Source organism: Colius striatus, chromosome 1, assembly GCF_028858725.1.
Source record: "Colius striatus isolate bColStr4 chromosome 1, bColStr4.1.hap1, whole genome shotgun sequence".
In the NCBI taxonomy this organism is placed as follows: Eukaryota; Metazoa; Chordata; class Aves; order Coliiformes; family Coliidae; genus Colius; species Colius striatus.
The window spans coordinates 3,722,904-3,738,601 of record NC_084759.1 but is presented as its reverse complement, the minus strand read 5'-3'; the positions used below and the strand labels follow the sequence as shown (position 1 = coordinate 3,738,601).

The window sequence follows — 15,698 nt, the reverse complement described above, 5'->3', positions numbered from 1 at the left end:
TCCTATTCTACTTTCTCAATGGTGTAGATGGTGAAGGAAATTGCAGATTGTATTTAAGCAGACAGCTCCTTGGATAAGCCATGCCACTTTTATGTTCATGTTTGTTTCTAAAGGTTGACACCTAAAAAGAAATTCTTTCTAAAAATACCCATAAAAATATTTAAATATACCCATTTAAAACTGCCTTTTCCCATTCCTGCAGGAAATTACAAGCATCCAGCAAGTTACTGTGGCCTGATCATCTATTAGCAGTTTGAATGGACAGACAATCACTTGAAAGTCTTTGATCCCCAGGGGTAATTAGGAAGACGTTGAATAGGAAATGCTGACTCTGCAGTGAGCAAACATTGGGTTTAACTGCTTCATTTTATAACATGTCTTTCTAGACACTTCCTTCAAGATTTCAAAGAAATGTGGTGCTTCAGCTGGAAGCTGGTTTTTCCTTCTCTATTAAGAGCAATTGGGAACTAAATTAAAACATAAAGAGTTCTCTTAAGAGGGAACTAATACTCTTTGGTGGACCATCTGCTTCAGTCTTGGAAATCTCGGATACAGCTCTTCAGTCAGGAAGGGTCAAAGAATAACTGGTTTGTGTCAAATGAAAGCAAGTAAGTGCATTTGCAGCCAGGGCTTTACCACAATGCTTGTTTTTTCTAAGAGGCAGTTCCCACTCTGGTGGCAAAATTTTAAAAGGTAGGAAGTTCTCCACCATTTTAATTCCTCCTTAGCACATGATGATTCTCATTGAGATAAGGAAGAAACCTGAATTATTTCTGGAAGAATCACATGTGGTACTTGCATAGTTTGATCTCTGAACGTGGAGAAATGGTCAGGCAGCAGACAGGGTCCCAGGTATTCCTGAATGTATCCCAGAGCATGTGTCTATACTGCACTGGCTGAGAAAGTACCTACCTCTTACTTAGGACATTTTAAATTCCAAATAAAAAACCCATAAGCAACCCAACACAGTTATCTCTCTGTTCTATCATCTGCATCCTTCATCCCTTCACCTAGGGATGCCTCAGTATGGATTCTGCAGTTCTCAGTGTGAAGTACTCACAGCCCAGCCCAGCCCAGCAGTGTTTTCATCACCAGTCTGTGAAGAAGGCTTGTAAACTCTTTTTTCTCGTTGAAGGTGGATCACTGAGAGTTCAGGAAGTGAGGTAGATGGAGAATTTACAGTAGTGAGAATTACTCTAAATGTCCCTTTCAGTGCTTTTTATATTTTCCTTATCTCGTGTGTCAGATAAATCAACAGGCCAGGAAGCTGAGTTCACTTAAACATGTAATCAAGCTGCCTTTTGGGCTCCTCTCCTGTGTGACCTATTAATTTTATGGTTTTAACAGCACAGTAGCCACAGAATCACAGAATCATAGAATGGTAGGGGTTGGAAGGGACCTTTAGAGATCATCCAGTCCAACCTCCTTCCAAAGCCGATGACACCTAGATCAGATCACACAGGAACGTGTGCAAGTGGATTTTGAAAATCTCCTGAGAAGGAGCCTCCAGACCTTCCCTGGGCAGCCTGGGCCAGGGCTACCTCACCTGAACAGTAAAGAAGTTTTTCCTTAAGATTAAGTGGAAATTTTTGTGTTCCAGCCTCATCCTATTACCCCTTGTCCTGTCACTGGACACTAGAGAAAAAAAGTGTAACCTCATCATCTTGACATACACCTTTCAAATACTTCAAGTATTAATGAGATTCCCCCTCGATCTCCTCCAGGCTGAACAGTCCCAGGTTCCACAACGTTTCCTCATAAGGAAGATGCTCCAGTCCCCTGGTCATCTTGGTAGCCCTGTGCTGGCCTCTCTCCAGAAGCTCTCTGTCCCTCTTGTGCTGGGAAGCCCACAACACATCTGGACACAGGACTCCAGATGAGGCCTCACCAGGGCAGAGTAGAGGGAGAGCAGAACCTCCCTCGACCTGCTGCCCACTCTCTTCTTGATGCATCAATGCTGAGAAATCCCAAAAAGATAGGTGTCAAGAGGATGGGCACAGTCTTTACTTCTGTAGCACCCAGTGACAGGACAAGTTGAAATGGTCATAAGCTGGAACACAGGAACTTCCACTTGCACATGAGGAGAAACTCCTTTGGTGCTGAGGTGAGGGAGCCCTGGCCCAGGCTGCCCAGGGAGGGTGTGGAGGCTCCTTCTCGGGATATTTCCAAACCCACCTGGACATGTTCCTGTGCGCCTGAGCCAGGGGAACCTGCTTGAGCAGAGAGTTGGGCTGGATGAGCTCTGCAGGACCGTTCCAAACCCTGCCATTCTGTAATTCTATGATTCCTTAAGCCATGGAAGGGAGGTATTTACACATAGGAAATAATTTCAGAAGCTAGAAACGACAGAGTGCACTGTGCAGAGTGGGTGCAAGGTAACTGCCAAAGCCCATGCAAGAACTAACCTTGAAGGAATCCCTCTCTGCTCAACCCAGAGTGGCTGGCTCACTGACCAGGGTATGTGTAAATGATGTGAATTCTTGATATTACAGACCATTTGGTTCTTTAGTCAGGATCCTAGATTTCAATACCAGACATGAGAACTTGTTAGGTACTTGGGCATTAAATAACTGCAGCACTTAAAGTGTCCCATACCTTGGATCTGTCTGGTCCAGGGCTTGACCTTACAAACAAGGAGGGCAAGTACAATATACTACATCCAGCCTTGCTGCTTTTAACTTCCGACACCATTAGGGCCAAAGAGCTACTTCAATCCTTGACTCTTGCTGCGTTAGTGTGTTCTGATACACTGGGTCACAGAAGCCTTGTCCAGCACTAAAATGGAACAGCAGTGTAAGAGAAAAACAAACTGCTTGGTTTCTTTTTTAGTGTTTATTTCACTGTTTTTATTCTCCTTAATCTTTTGTGCCTCTTCCTTGCTCATTGAAGATTGACAAACCAGTGATTATTTCATGCTGAAAGGCTCCTTTTCATAACATTGAATGTCACAAAAATATGATTAATTCTGCAACAGTCAATTCTCCCACTTCTAAAGAAATCATATAATTTCAGTGTAGAGAGAGATGGTTATCCAGATAATTACAGTCAGGTTTATTCCAGAGACAGGAGTGAAAGCAATACATTTACTTGAGTAAAAATTAGCCCTTTTTTTTTTTCAATTAGGAGAAAAAGCAAACCTCAGGTCTCATTTTAGAGAGTGTGTTGGTTTAAGTTGGGCTGTTGAATCTGAGAGTTAAAGAGGAAAATGTAACCACCACGTCTTATTTTTGGTTCCACAAAAAGAGGGGAGAGCAAAGAAACAAGCTGTGTAAATGTCTTCTCAACCACTTCCTTTCTCATTTTTGTTCTTATTCATCATGGCATCAGGGCCTCTTGGCTATTCCTTCTAACACTCTTAACACTCTCTTTTCCCATTTTTTCCTTTGCTCCTTGCCACACTGGGGGCCTTTGGAAAAGACTTTTTCCAAAAAAAAAGGAGCAATCTTTTTGCTTGTGTTGGCTTTAGCTTAGCTACCAGCAGCTCAGTGAGGTGCCTGTAGAAACCAGTGGAGTAGTCAAGCCCAATGAGACCAGTGTCAGCTCAGCTGAGGATGGTGGCCTGGCTGTGGAGATGTCTTACCTATGCAAAACATATCGATGTCGATAGATAAATATTAGTTCAAAATATGGAGCGTTCTTAGTGTGAAAAGGCTGGCTAGGATAAGGGGCAACAGGTACAAGATGGAACAGAAGGGGTTTCAAAGAAACATAAGGAAAAACTTCTTCCCTGTTTAGGTGAGGGAGCACTGGCAGGGGCTGCCCAGATGAGTTGTGGAGTCTCCTTCTCTGGAGACATTCTAAACCCAGCTGGATGAGTTCCTGTGTGCCCTACTCTAGGTGACCCTGCTCTGGCAGGGGGTTGGACTGGATGAGCTTTCAAGGTTCCTTCCAACCCTTAAGATTCTGTGATTCTGTGACTTTCTGTGTCTCCTGCACTTTGTTTACTCTTTATACTTGCTGTGATTCCAACACCACACTCGTGCTGGTGATGATCAACTTGTTTTGCTGAGATTCCATTCTGAAAATCTTTTTATTCGTTGTTCAGGACAGATCAGTTGTTAATTGTAAGGCAGTTGTTATTTTATTCATTCCTCAGCTTCCCCAGGAGATTTGACTCCCCAGGCCAGCAGCAGTACCTGCAGGACTTGCCTCTGAGAGGACAGACGAGCAGGCAGCAGCAGAGCCCATGAGCTCAGAGAATGTATTTAACAAACACTCTCAAAGCAGCTGGTGGCTTCAGCCATAGCCTTCATTTCAAACGTCGTAATTGATTGGTTTGGTTATTTATTACACTTAGCTTGCTGCTTTGGGCAAAGCAACAAGCTAATAAAGGGCCAGCAGTGTGGTTTTCAATTTTTTGCTGACTGGTGTGGTTTCTGGGGGTCTCATATGCTTCAGTAAACATGTCTTGTCTTTTCTTATCCCTGTGATCTATCACAATCATCTGCCTCTCTCTGCTAACTCCTTCACTCCATCAACCTGTCTCAAGAGATGTCCATTTTGTTGACCATGTGAATTATTATCTTTCTTTGTCCTTTTTCAACCTAAATGCTGTACCACTTTCTTTGTTCTCTGCTCCGCTGAGTAAGTTGTTTTGACTTTAGTGTTTTGCTATGTCATAAGCAAGTGACAGTAATAAAAAGATACCCAAAAGCCTGGGTCCCTTCAAAACAAACTTGCAAACAATGTTTATTTGGCTTGGTAACATCAGCTAATGTTGCTTATGACCTCCCCAAACAGCTATGGAGTAGGAATAATGCAATACAGATGTGTTAAAATCTCAAGAACTATGATCCTTAATACTTGGTTACACCAATATGAACTTTTATTTGTTTGAATATTTAAATAGCTCAGCTGATGCTAAACTGTCTGTAAATTTGCTTTGCCTAAAGTGAATCTGAGTCTAGCAAATGAATTACCACATCCCATCGCCGTAGTTGAAATTCTGAACTCAGCAATCTAACCCTGAAAGGACTGGAGTTTGGCTTCCTTCTTTTTTCCCCACCAAGAAGGTGGCCAGAGGTGACTTAGAACTGAGGATAAGGTGGTTCATTCTGCCACATAAAGTTCTGCTACCCACTCAGCATGTCTCAGGGCACTTTTTGCTAGCGGTTAGTTACAGTTAAAGGTTGTGCAAGTCAAAGATTTTATGTCAAAACATAAGCAGAATGGGCCAGGAGCCACAGATGCCTTTATATCATCAGAGTTGGTGCTGAAACAGCCCAGAGAGGACACATGCAGGGTTTCCCCTAAGTATTGTTTCCATTCTAAGAGAAGGCAGACAAGAGTGTTTCGGTAGCCATGGGAAACATAACGAAAGCTTCTGCAAAGAGCATGTCATGAGGCTTCCTAGGCAGTGAAAGCTACATGGTATTTTACAAAAGGGTACAGTTTAATGATTGTTAATTGCAGTCTACTCTTTTAATACATGGGGAGCCTTCAATATCTGAGTATCTACTAAACATCATGTAGAGCATGGAGTGGGAGAAGGACATGGGGGCTTTTTGTAAACAGAGCCAGGGGGTGGGGGGGGAAGCTAGAGAAAATGTCAACAGTGAGTTCCATTGACCTGGAGACTGAGAACATCTGGAATCTCAAACTGGTTTTACAGCTTCACTTTGCTTTTAGGAAACTTAACACTTCAAAGGATGTGATTGTGCCTCTCATCCAGGGTTCCAGGGTTTTTCCCTGGTTTAGTCTTCCTTTTATTTTTTTCCCCACAAGAAAGAAATTTGCATCACTTTAGCACACAACAAGTTTGATTTGTGCCTCTCCTAAAACCCTTAAACAACTGTGTGCATCGACAGTTTTACACATCCCACTAAGCTGTAGAGACCCAAAACATCCACTGCTGTTGCTACCTGACGTTTTGGCATGAATATAGTAGTCAGGAGAAGCAAGCAGAAGAACGAATCTTCCACCAGCATGCCAATCAGACACTTGGTATCTGGAAGATAGTAACAATAAACACTTAATCAGGTGACTTCCTAATAACATACTTGTATCCAGAGTGTGTTTCCAAAGTAAATAATCTTCTTTGTTCTGATTTCAGGAAGGCTTTTGTGCTTATTACCTACCTGCAGCAGAAATTGCATGATGTCTGTATGCCTTATGGGTGGGAATATTTATAGACTTTTTATTTTGTGCTTAGAAACATCAAATCAGAAACCTTGAGTAGAGCACTAGCTCCAAGTTTTTACACTCATTTTTTTTTTTAAAGCCACTTAGTAATCAAAATGCTTTTCAAATAATACCCTGCATTTCTCAGACTTTTGCATGATGCCATGGACCCATTCTCATGGGTCATCATTAAATGGACACCTTCTTACAAGCTTTCAATATGTAAAGGAGGCTTATAAGTAAGATGGAGAGCAACTTTTTTAAGAGTATGTAATGACAGGACAAGGAGAAATAGTTTTAAATTTAAAAAGAGTTGATTTGCTATAAGGAATTCTTTACTGTGAGGGTGCCCAGAGAAGTTGTGGAGGTCCCTTCTCTGGAAGTGTTGAAGGACAAGTTGAATGAAGCTTGGAACAACCTGGTCTAGTAGAAGGTCTCCCTGCCCATAGACAGGAGTTTGGACTAGATGATATTTAAAGATCCTTTCCAACCCAAACCATTCTGTGATCCTTTGATTCTATGATCTATGTGATGATGGGGTCAGTGTACATCAGAAGCTTTTTGCTTTAGGCAAAATCTATTAACCAAAGACAAAAGTTAACATATTAATGCGAGCTTTTTATCTCTGTGTGATAATACAGTATCTATGCTACAGATAACTCTGTCTTATTTTGTATGCTGGGACATTGTAAGACACTTTGCAAATGTTTAGGAATGAATGGTGACATGGAGTGCTTGATTCATTTGCTCAAGGGGATGAGTAATGTGCAGAAATCCACAGCACTTCCAGTTCTGCTGTTGCACTCAAACAAAATGTTCCCTTCATCAGACAGTTCCTCTCAGGTGTTTTTAAATGCATTTTTCTTGCCTGGAAGAGATGCTCAGAGCTTTCCCACTACACCCAAAACAATACTGAGTTCTTCACCTTCATTTTCTTGCTGTAAATAGTGATCTACAAGCAACAAATTCCTCCTAAGGAGAGGAGGGGAAACAATGTTCTTTCACAGGGAAACAATGGTCATTCAGCGTGTCCCTAAGAGTTTTTTGTGACACACTGTGATAGCCAAAGGACAGACCAAGTCAAATGGTGTAGTGAAAAAAAAGTCAGCCACTGGCTCAATTCCTGGCTCAACCAGTGATGCCCAGTATAAGCTCATGCAAGTCATTGTAACATGAAGATGTCTGGTAGATGGGGTTGGGATTAGCCAGCAGAAGCATCTGGACTGCTTGCTGTGTAGGATTGCCTGATTTTGGAGAAGTGAAGAGTACAGTTTTCTTTCTGCTTGGAACTGCCAACATCCATGTGGTTAAACGTGGGAATTTACGTGTGCTCAGAGCACTTAAAGCCCTGAGCTCTGTAAGAGCTCAGCAGCACCTGGGTAACTCTCTGCTCCTTGGAGAGGTCCAGCCTGGCTGGCATTGTCTGGCAGCATCCAGTACTGAGCTTAGCACAAATCCTGCTGGTGGAGGGGTGCATGAGTGCCTGTTAGGGCTTGTGAGCCTGTGAACATAGAGTAAGTTAAGTGAATTAACACACAATCACATTTTAATGCTCAAGCAAGTGAACTGAGTCAGTCCTTTAATCTGCTGTAGTTCTCTTTTTCCTTACTGTGAAGTAGAAATAACAGATTCTTATCTGATGAGGTTTTATGAGGTTAATAGCTATGAAGTGCCCAGGCACTCTGATGATGAGGTCCACATAAACACAAAGATATTATGCAAGCGTAGCAATGCCAAATGCTTCATGCAAATTCCTGCTCACAGTCTGGTTTCCTCTCTTCCCTTACACAATTTCTCTGCCAAGTAAATACACTCCATTCAGATGAAAGTACTGTCTTCCTCTGCCTCAAGTATCCTAGTTGAATTACCAGTTGTCTTGGTGGCATTCCCTCTGGGTATTTGTACCCATAGAAAAATGAGTTTTGAACAGGTCCTCAGGAGACCTTCCTTGCTGTGCTTCCTTGCTTTTTGGGAGTTGTAGGAGAGTATTTTCTTTCTTGCTGGTTAAGGTTTTAACAAACCCAGTCCCCACTTGTGTAGTAAAAGGAAGAGTTTCGCTCTCATTGTGTTTTGTGATGTTGTAGTAGTGCAAAGACAAGCTTATTTATGTTAGTAAATGGTAAATGACCTAATTGAAGCTGAAGTGGGGAAAAAAAGTCACTGATTTTGCTAAATTGCCTAAACATGCTGTTTTTGGAGAACTACTCAGATTACTTTTCAGTCCTCTTGAAAAGATTGTTCCTGAAGTACAGATTTAAATAAAGTAACCACTTGTCCTTTACAGTATTTGCCAAGCTGAGGTGTATCCTTGTGAATAAAACAAGGACTATAGGCAATGGAAATGCTCTATTTTTTGCTGGTTTTGTTTATGTGAAATAGCTGTGATGCTAGTGTCATTGTACAGTTTCTTGGAGAAATTATAGTGTAAAATATCAAGGCGTTCCCTTAAAAAAGAAATGCCATTCCAAGGGTAGCAAATACTGGATCATTTAGCTGTGTGGAGCCTGAAGCTAAACTGGATACTGATTGAGTATGAAATGTTTATGCTGGGGATGAAAGAGCTGATATGGGAAGGCACATTCTTTTACTTTTACTTTATGATTTCAAGGGGCGAGCATTAGTTGCTTGAGCGTAGGATTTTCCATACTCCTCATCCATGTGGTTGCTTTTTAAGCATTCTGTCTTATTCCTGAACTTCACTTGTCTATGTAATGCCTTGAAATAGATTCATGTGTGCACTGGATGACTTTGCATGGCCCAGAAACCTACAGAGAAGCCATGCCTTGCTATCACACAAATCTAAATGCTGCTGCTTGTTTTCAAATCTGGAGGACGTATCTTTGATCTGAAAAGGAGCCGCTGAGTTGTACTAAGGAGTGCTCAGTCCCAGTCGCTCACGTTCATGGTGCTGAGCACAAAGGCATGTGTGCAAGATGGATTTTAAATTGCCTTAGTTTTTACTTGATCTTATTCAGGAAAAACTGTCAGAGATGTCTGTAAGAACTGCTATGTATTATTGATGGGTAAAAGAGACCAAAAAACCCGTATCTAATACACTATGAATACAGCAAAACAAACCAGAGTGCGGTTTCCGGGGATTTATTGCGATGTTGATAAATAATACTGCTCATATTCCTGTGTTCACCGCCTTGTCTTCTCAGTCTTGGGAGCTTCCTGAAATGTTATGCTTGGTTATTCTCTCACACAGGCCACAAATCAGGAATGGCTCTACTGGAAGAGGCAGAGTGGATTGCTACAGGTGACCTGAAATGAGTTTAAGTGTGTGGAAAGACCTAGGGAGTTGGTAGGGCTGAAGCAGCAGGGGCTGTCTAATTCCATTAATCCCGTTCTTGTCCTAAAGCAATGACCACTGATACAACAGTGAAGTGAGGATTTAGGAAGTGCCCCTGTAGTTCTGAAACTCTCCCAAACAGAAAAAGATGACTTTTTTCATTGCTCACCACAGCCATGCACCTGTTTGGCCTAAACTGGCACCTGCAGCCGATGGAAGGGCAGATGTATGAAATCACGGAAGACACAGCCAGCAGTTGGCCAGTGCCAACGGACGTCTCCTTATATCCTTCTGGGGGCACAGGGTTAGAGTTACCTGACAGGAAAGGCAAAGGAACCAGTGAAGGTATGGTTGGTGTGTATCCATGTTGTGAGTCTTCTGTCTGCCTCTGAACTCCAGCCATCCAATCTCATGCTCCATCACCTTCAATGCTGACATCACGAGGTGCTTTTTTTTCCAGTCTTTCACGTTTAGAACTAGTAGTCGGTTCTTCTGTCCATATGTTTCTAAGTTTCATACCCTTCTGATGTCCACTAATGTGATAAAACGGTGTGCAACACTCATCACACATCTAAAGCATTCTCAAGGTGGAACTATCTGTACCATATCTCACAGGCTACAGAAAGCCATCATGAGAAAAACTTGTGTCTTGAAAATCAAATGATTCCTGGAGCGTTGGATCAACCTTTTCTACTACAGTATAAAAATAATTGGGTTTGCCTACTCCTAGCTACATAGTACCAAATGTTTTGAGGACAACGTTTACTAAGATCTGAGTTTTGGCACAGCAGAGTTGAACATCTCTCCAGAAAAGCAGCCAGATAAAAAAGGCCTGGTCTCCACAAAGTATCATGATGTCGACAGCTTGCAATTTTAACTGAAATTGGAAGCAACTGATAGGTTGTCAATTCAGCAATGCATTATCCAGCAGCTTTATGTCTTACTGCATTTTGTGTAGAGGCAGCAGTGCCAAAAGTATCTATAAGCACTGCAAGGAGAGGTGTTTTATGCCTCTTGAGACTTAGCTGGAGAGATGAGAAATTCAAATTTTCAGAAAGCTCTTTGGTTTTTATGTCAGGCTTCTGTCTATGAGATTAACAGATTCCAGGAAACTTGAAGTCACTGGCTATTTTTGGTAGTTATTTTGGGAGAGGAAGTTTTGTGGGTATGAGTATGCCACTCATCTAGCAACTCATTGAACTCAAAAGTTTCCACAGTGCCCTAGACTGTAACTGAGAGCCTGTTTTCACATGTTTAATTTAAAATAATTGTATCCTTTTTTTTCTTTAAGAGCTTAGCTGTCTTTATTAGTGCAAATAAAGGCCATAATTATGTGTGTTCCTTAAAACAATATATTTACTAGCAACTGATGGCTGGCATCAAGTTTCTACAAGGAAAAAATCAGCTAAGCAGGTTATTCTCAGCAAACCTTACTAGACAGTACAGCAAGCCTCAGATATCTCTGCTGTTATATTAAAAAATACTTCATGACAGATCCTTTTTTTCTCCAACTTGCCATATATTTTGTTTTTGAAACATCTCATTTTGATCTATTTCCTTTTAAAAGTCAAAATACAAATAAATACATGTATCAAGAGCTGCTGTCCAAATCAAAGACCTCCAGTTGATATCTTTTTCAGCCATGCTTACAGTGAGATCACCAGAAGTTTACTTGCCAAAAACCTCTGCTAAAAGAGAGGGGCAATACCCTTAGTTGTGTCATTGAGAGACCCCCTCACGTTAGTGCTTGGTATAGATCTTAGAGAACATGTAGGCTTTAGAGCGTATCTTGTCCTGACAAAAAACCACATCAGGACAACATCTTTACTGCAGGAGTAACACTGTCCAGCCCTACAATGCAGCACTCTTCCCATCAGCTGACTATGCAACTCTGTTTGGACTAACAGTGTTGCATGGCTGCTGTTCTAAAGCAGAACTTAATGTGATTGAATTTTATTTTAACAAATTGATTGAAATGGATTTAAAAGTCTTGATCACAATCAAATAGGATGGAATGGATCGTCCATTCCATCAAAAATCAAATAGGTGGATGTGCTTCTGCAGGGAGTTTGGATTAGATGACCTCTAAAGGCCCCTTCCAACCCCTACCATTCTGTGATTCTATGAATGTGCTAGAATATCCTTATAGCTGATCTGAATGAATCATTAACAATGCATTGCCAATTCTCAGTAGTGGCCATTCCTTCTCACCTGTGGCTCTGCTGCAGCACAGCATTTACCTATGTTTAAGCCCATCCCTATTTAGCAAAGCACTTAATCATATGCTTGCATTTAAGCATGTAATTAAGAGTGATTGAAGGCAGAGAAATGTGTGTTCTTAAGTGTTTTGATGAGTCAGGGTACCTTGCTGTCAAAAATACAAGCAGATTCAGTAAAGGCCTGAAATGAAACAATTCATTTTGATACCCAAATAAATTACAAATAGTTGCTACAGCAACTAAAGAGTTCAAAGGAATGTGTGGAAAGAGCAAAATATTTGACAGCCCAATTAAAATGCAGACCTGAAGTTAATTTTAAGGAGTCAGATATTCTGATTAAAACCTAATTTCTGATTAGAAGCTGAAATGGCTTTCTTATTGTACTTTCTTTATGAAGTATCTAGTCCATAGGGCCTGAGCCTACCATAGGTTAAAAAATGATGAAACACAGATGGGTTTCAGGAGCTGAATTCAGCCTGATGAAGAGCCTGTCTTTGTACTTCTGTATCAGGATAAATGTCAACCCCTGGCAACATGATATAACAGCTCTAAGAGTATCAGCTTGTCAGACATCAACAGCCCACCAATAGGAGACACAAACTTTGCAGTTGTGTGTACAAGCCATTATTTCTGTGCAATTGTCTTTTGCAGTCACAGAAACAATTTTTTTTGCTCGCATAAGCAAGTGGTGCTCTTTGTAACAGGCGGAATACACACTGTGCTCATTTTCTCCAGGCTATCATTTGCACAGCAACATCTACCCTATTAAATTCTCACCTTCCCTCATTCACTCCAGTGTACAATCTTTATTAATGAACAGTCAGGGTGCATGTCAAATACTTCAGGTTTTCATCTGGATTTCCAAGAATCTATAAAACATGTCAGTAGTAATCAGAAAAATCTCTCTTTCGTTTGAACCAAAGCATGTGGTGTCTTTAGCTCTTTACTAATAGAATCCTGAATCTTTTCATCTTATAATAATGGAAAAAGAAACTTTGAGTGAAGACATGGGAGCTGTTTCCTTTTCTCCTGACAGTGTGAAAAGTCATTTTTAGTGTGCCAAATAAATATTAACAATCCAGTTGATAAAGTAATCCCTTTTGGAATCAAGCTCATTGATTTTTATTGTACAATTGTACTCTATTAGCACAAAATGATTCAGAAAGGATGTCCATTTACCTAAGCTGCTTCTGGTTATCTCTATTAATACACACCTTGAACGAAAAAAAGGATAAAAAGACAGCAGATTTCCCCCCTGGATTTATTTGATGCAGAAATGAAACATGTCATCAAGTCTCTCTCCAACAGTGTATTTAAGCAGTTCTAACTTTAAATCAGAGTTTAGTCTTATTGGGACCAAAAGTTCTGCTAAAAAGTTTTACATAACAAAAAAAAATAAGAGAGAAAAACTCTCTTTCCTACAAATAAACAACTTCAGGGACTTCTGTTGTTAGCAGTTAATATGAATAGAATTTCTATATAGATTTTCAGAGACAGCTAACAATTTATATCTGTTCCTCCTGGAGACTTTATGTTGGGATGGTATATGGAGAAGTTTAAGGAAACATAATAATTAATATAATATTAAAGCAAATATTATAATTTCAAACAATAAGCTGTTATTCTACCAATCATTTCAATATAGCAAGTAAATTTTAAACCTATTTGACATTAATCCATGATAAGGGAGAAAAAGAGACAGTTTTGTTTCTTACTTCACAAATGTAGGCTCTGGAAGAAAAAATCCTCTCACAATGTGACTTTCCTATAAAATATTGTATGCACCTGAAAGTTTCCATGTCATTTTGTAAGAATTGCTTGATCTGTGAAACACAGAGCAGTGTGTTGTCATGGCGTGGAGGTGAGATAACAAATTTATTTGAATTTCTAAATCAATAATTAGTCCTTGCTGGGGACATGATGCTGTCATTACTAAAGCCAAAATCTTTCAGGGGACACTATTGCATAGTTTTCAACTAGAAGTGTCCTTAAGTGCTGTTTGCTTAGTAGTTGCCTTCTTCCCTGTCTTAATGCACTGCAGGCAAAGCTGTGTCCACTGGTTATAGCAAAGGCTGAAAAGGCAACACTCTGGTATTTTAGTTTTCATTCTGCCCCTTGTTCCCTGGGCATCCTTTGCATCCAGATTTTACAAAGCAGCCAGCATTTTTGGGAACTGTGAGTTTCCTAACTTGGATTTTCTCAGATGGGTTTTCCAGGGATGCCAAGCTCCCTGCTGACTCCCTTGGACATTATGGCATGTCCTGATTGCCACTGGATACACAGGCTCTTTAACCTGCTAGTTGCTTTAAGAAACAGATGCCTTCTCTTCTGGAAGGAGAAGGATAATCGTAAGATACTTTACAGAATGTATTGAAACCCCATTAAAACCTCTCATGTTAGTAGATATTTCTCAAGTGCAGGGTATGATTTCCTTTTATTTTTCTTTAGCTTTTTTTGGACTGTTGAACAAATTTCAGACTGTTACCACTGTCAAGAATTAATATAATACAGAAACATTTTCCTTTTCCCACTTAGGCATTGTTCATGCTGCTGTTCTTCACACTACCATTCCATTCTGTGACACGTGTCTGCCTCACTCTTACTACACTTCTCTCTGCTAATTTAATGGTGACTTCTCCATCCGTGAACTTACATTCATTCAGGATATAATGTCAGATGATTTATTTTTATCTTCAATATGTAATTACAGACTCTTTGATGTTACAAATTAAACAGAAGACCCTTTTTCTCCAGGTTACTCTTCCTATGTTAATGTTTTCAAACAAAACAATTACTGAAGCCAGGAATAACCCAGCCACTTTTCGTCCCATAATGGTATGGATTGGCTAGACAAAGTATTCTGAAGACCTCAGGACACTAATAGACCGTTTCCCAAGATCAGTGTCAGAGATACCAATATGATTGGATTACTTTTAGGATCTAAGGCTAACACAAGATTTTTGTTCCTGTGTTTTGGCAGGAAAGCCCAGTAGTTTCTTTCCAGACGACAGTTTTATAGACTCTGGAGAAATTGATGTTGGCAGACGAGCCACACAGAAGATCCCTCCTGGTATCTTTTGGAGATCTCAGGTGTTCATCGACCACCCAGTGCATCTGAAATTCAATGTGTCTTTGGGAAAGGCTGCTTTGGTTGGCATCTATGGCAGAAAAGGCCTCCCACCATCACATACACAGGTAATGGCACCTCATTTCAGTTTAATATTTGCCTTAAATTGTATGTTTTTATGGCTTATTCTTTCATTTCAGCTATTTCTTTTGAGAATTTGTTGCATGCTTGCAAGGTGTTAAAAGTCATCTATCCATAGACAAATAATCCAATGATAATTTCAACATTTATATTAATTACCTTGGTGGGCTATAGGCACAGGCAAAGGAGGTAGTTGCCCTAGGCAGCAGCAAGCTGGCAGAGAAGTAAAAGGGTTTTATGGGCTAGTGGTCACTGAGGGTATCAGCTGATTGCTCCGAGCAGCATGAGGTACCACCTTCTCCATCCATTGCCTCTTGCAGCAGCAGCCATACTCAAACTGCATTAAAAACAATAATCTCTGAAACAGTCCCATGTACCTCAGGTCTTTCACTTTCAGCTTTTGCCTTTCCCCTCTCACAGTAAAGCAGTAAGACCCTGGTCACTCACTCTCATAGGAGCAACATTCACTTGCATGTCCTGTGCTGAAATGCCTTCAGCCAACACTTCACATTATGTTGACTGTCACATTAGACTGAGATTGGTCAGCACTCAGCAGTTGGTGTATAACCAGACCAAATCAGGTTTTTACAGAAAATCACGAGCTGTAGGACTAAAAGCCATGTCGAAATATCACTTTCTGGGAAAAGCTCCTAAGAACCATCACCTTAAACAGAGATGTTGTACATTATTTTCTCTACTTTCCACTTCAGTTTCTAAGCTGCTCTTATACAGATTGATTAGTACATTAGGGCATAACTCTCATTGGCAATGCAAAGCATCTTACTTCCACTTGCATCCACAAGTTCTCAAAGTGTTACCACGTTTATATTAATGTTTTAACTTACTTCTGCCCTCTACT

The 15,698-nt window shown here is 40.5% G+C and overlaps 1 protein-coding gene across 6 annotated transcripts in view; it reads left to right on the top strand.

Moving 5' to 3' along the window:
- Positions 1-15,698, top strand: part of TENM4 (teneurin transmembrane protein 4) — a 611,632-nt gene that overhangs the window by 410,339 nt on the left and 185,595 nt on the right. For all 6 annotated transcript variants that reach the window (XM_061990604.1, XM_061990638.1, XM_061990629.1 and 3 more), the window contains 2 exons: positions 9,587-9,757; positions 14,612-14,826. In XM_061990604.1, the coding sequence (XP_061846588.1) occupies positions 9,587-9,757; positions 14,612-14,826 (386 nt within the window). The remainder of the gene's footprint in view (positions 1-9,586; positions 9,758-14,611; positions 14,827-15,698) is intronic.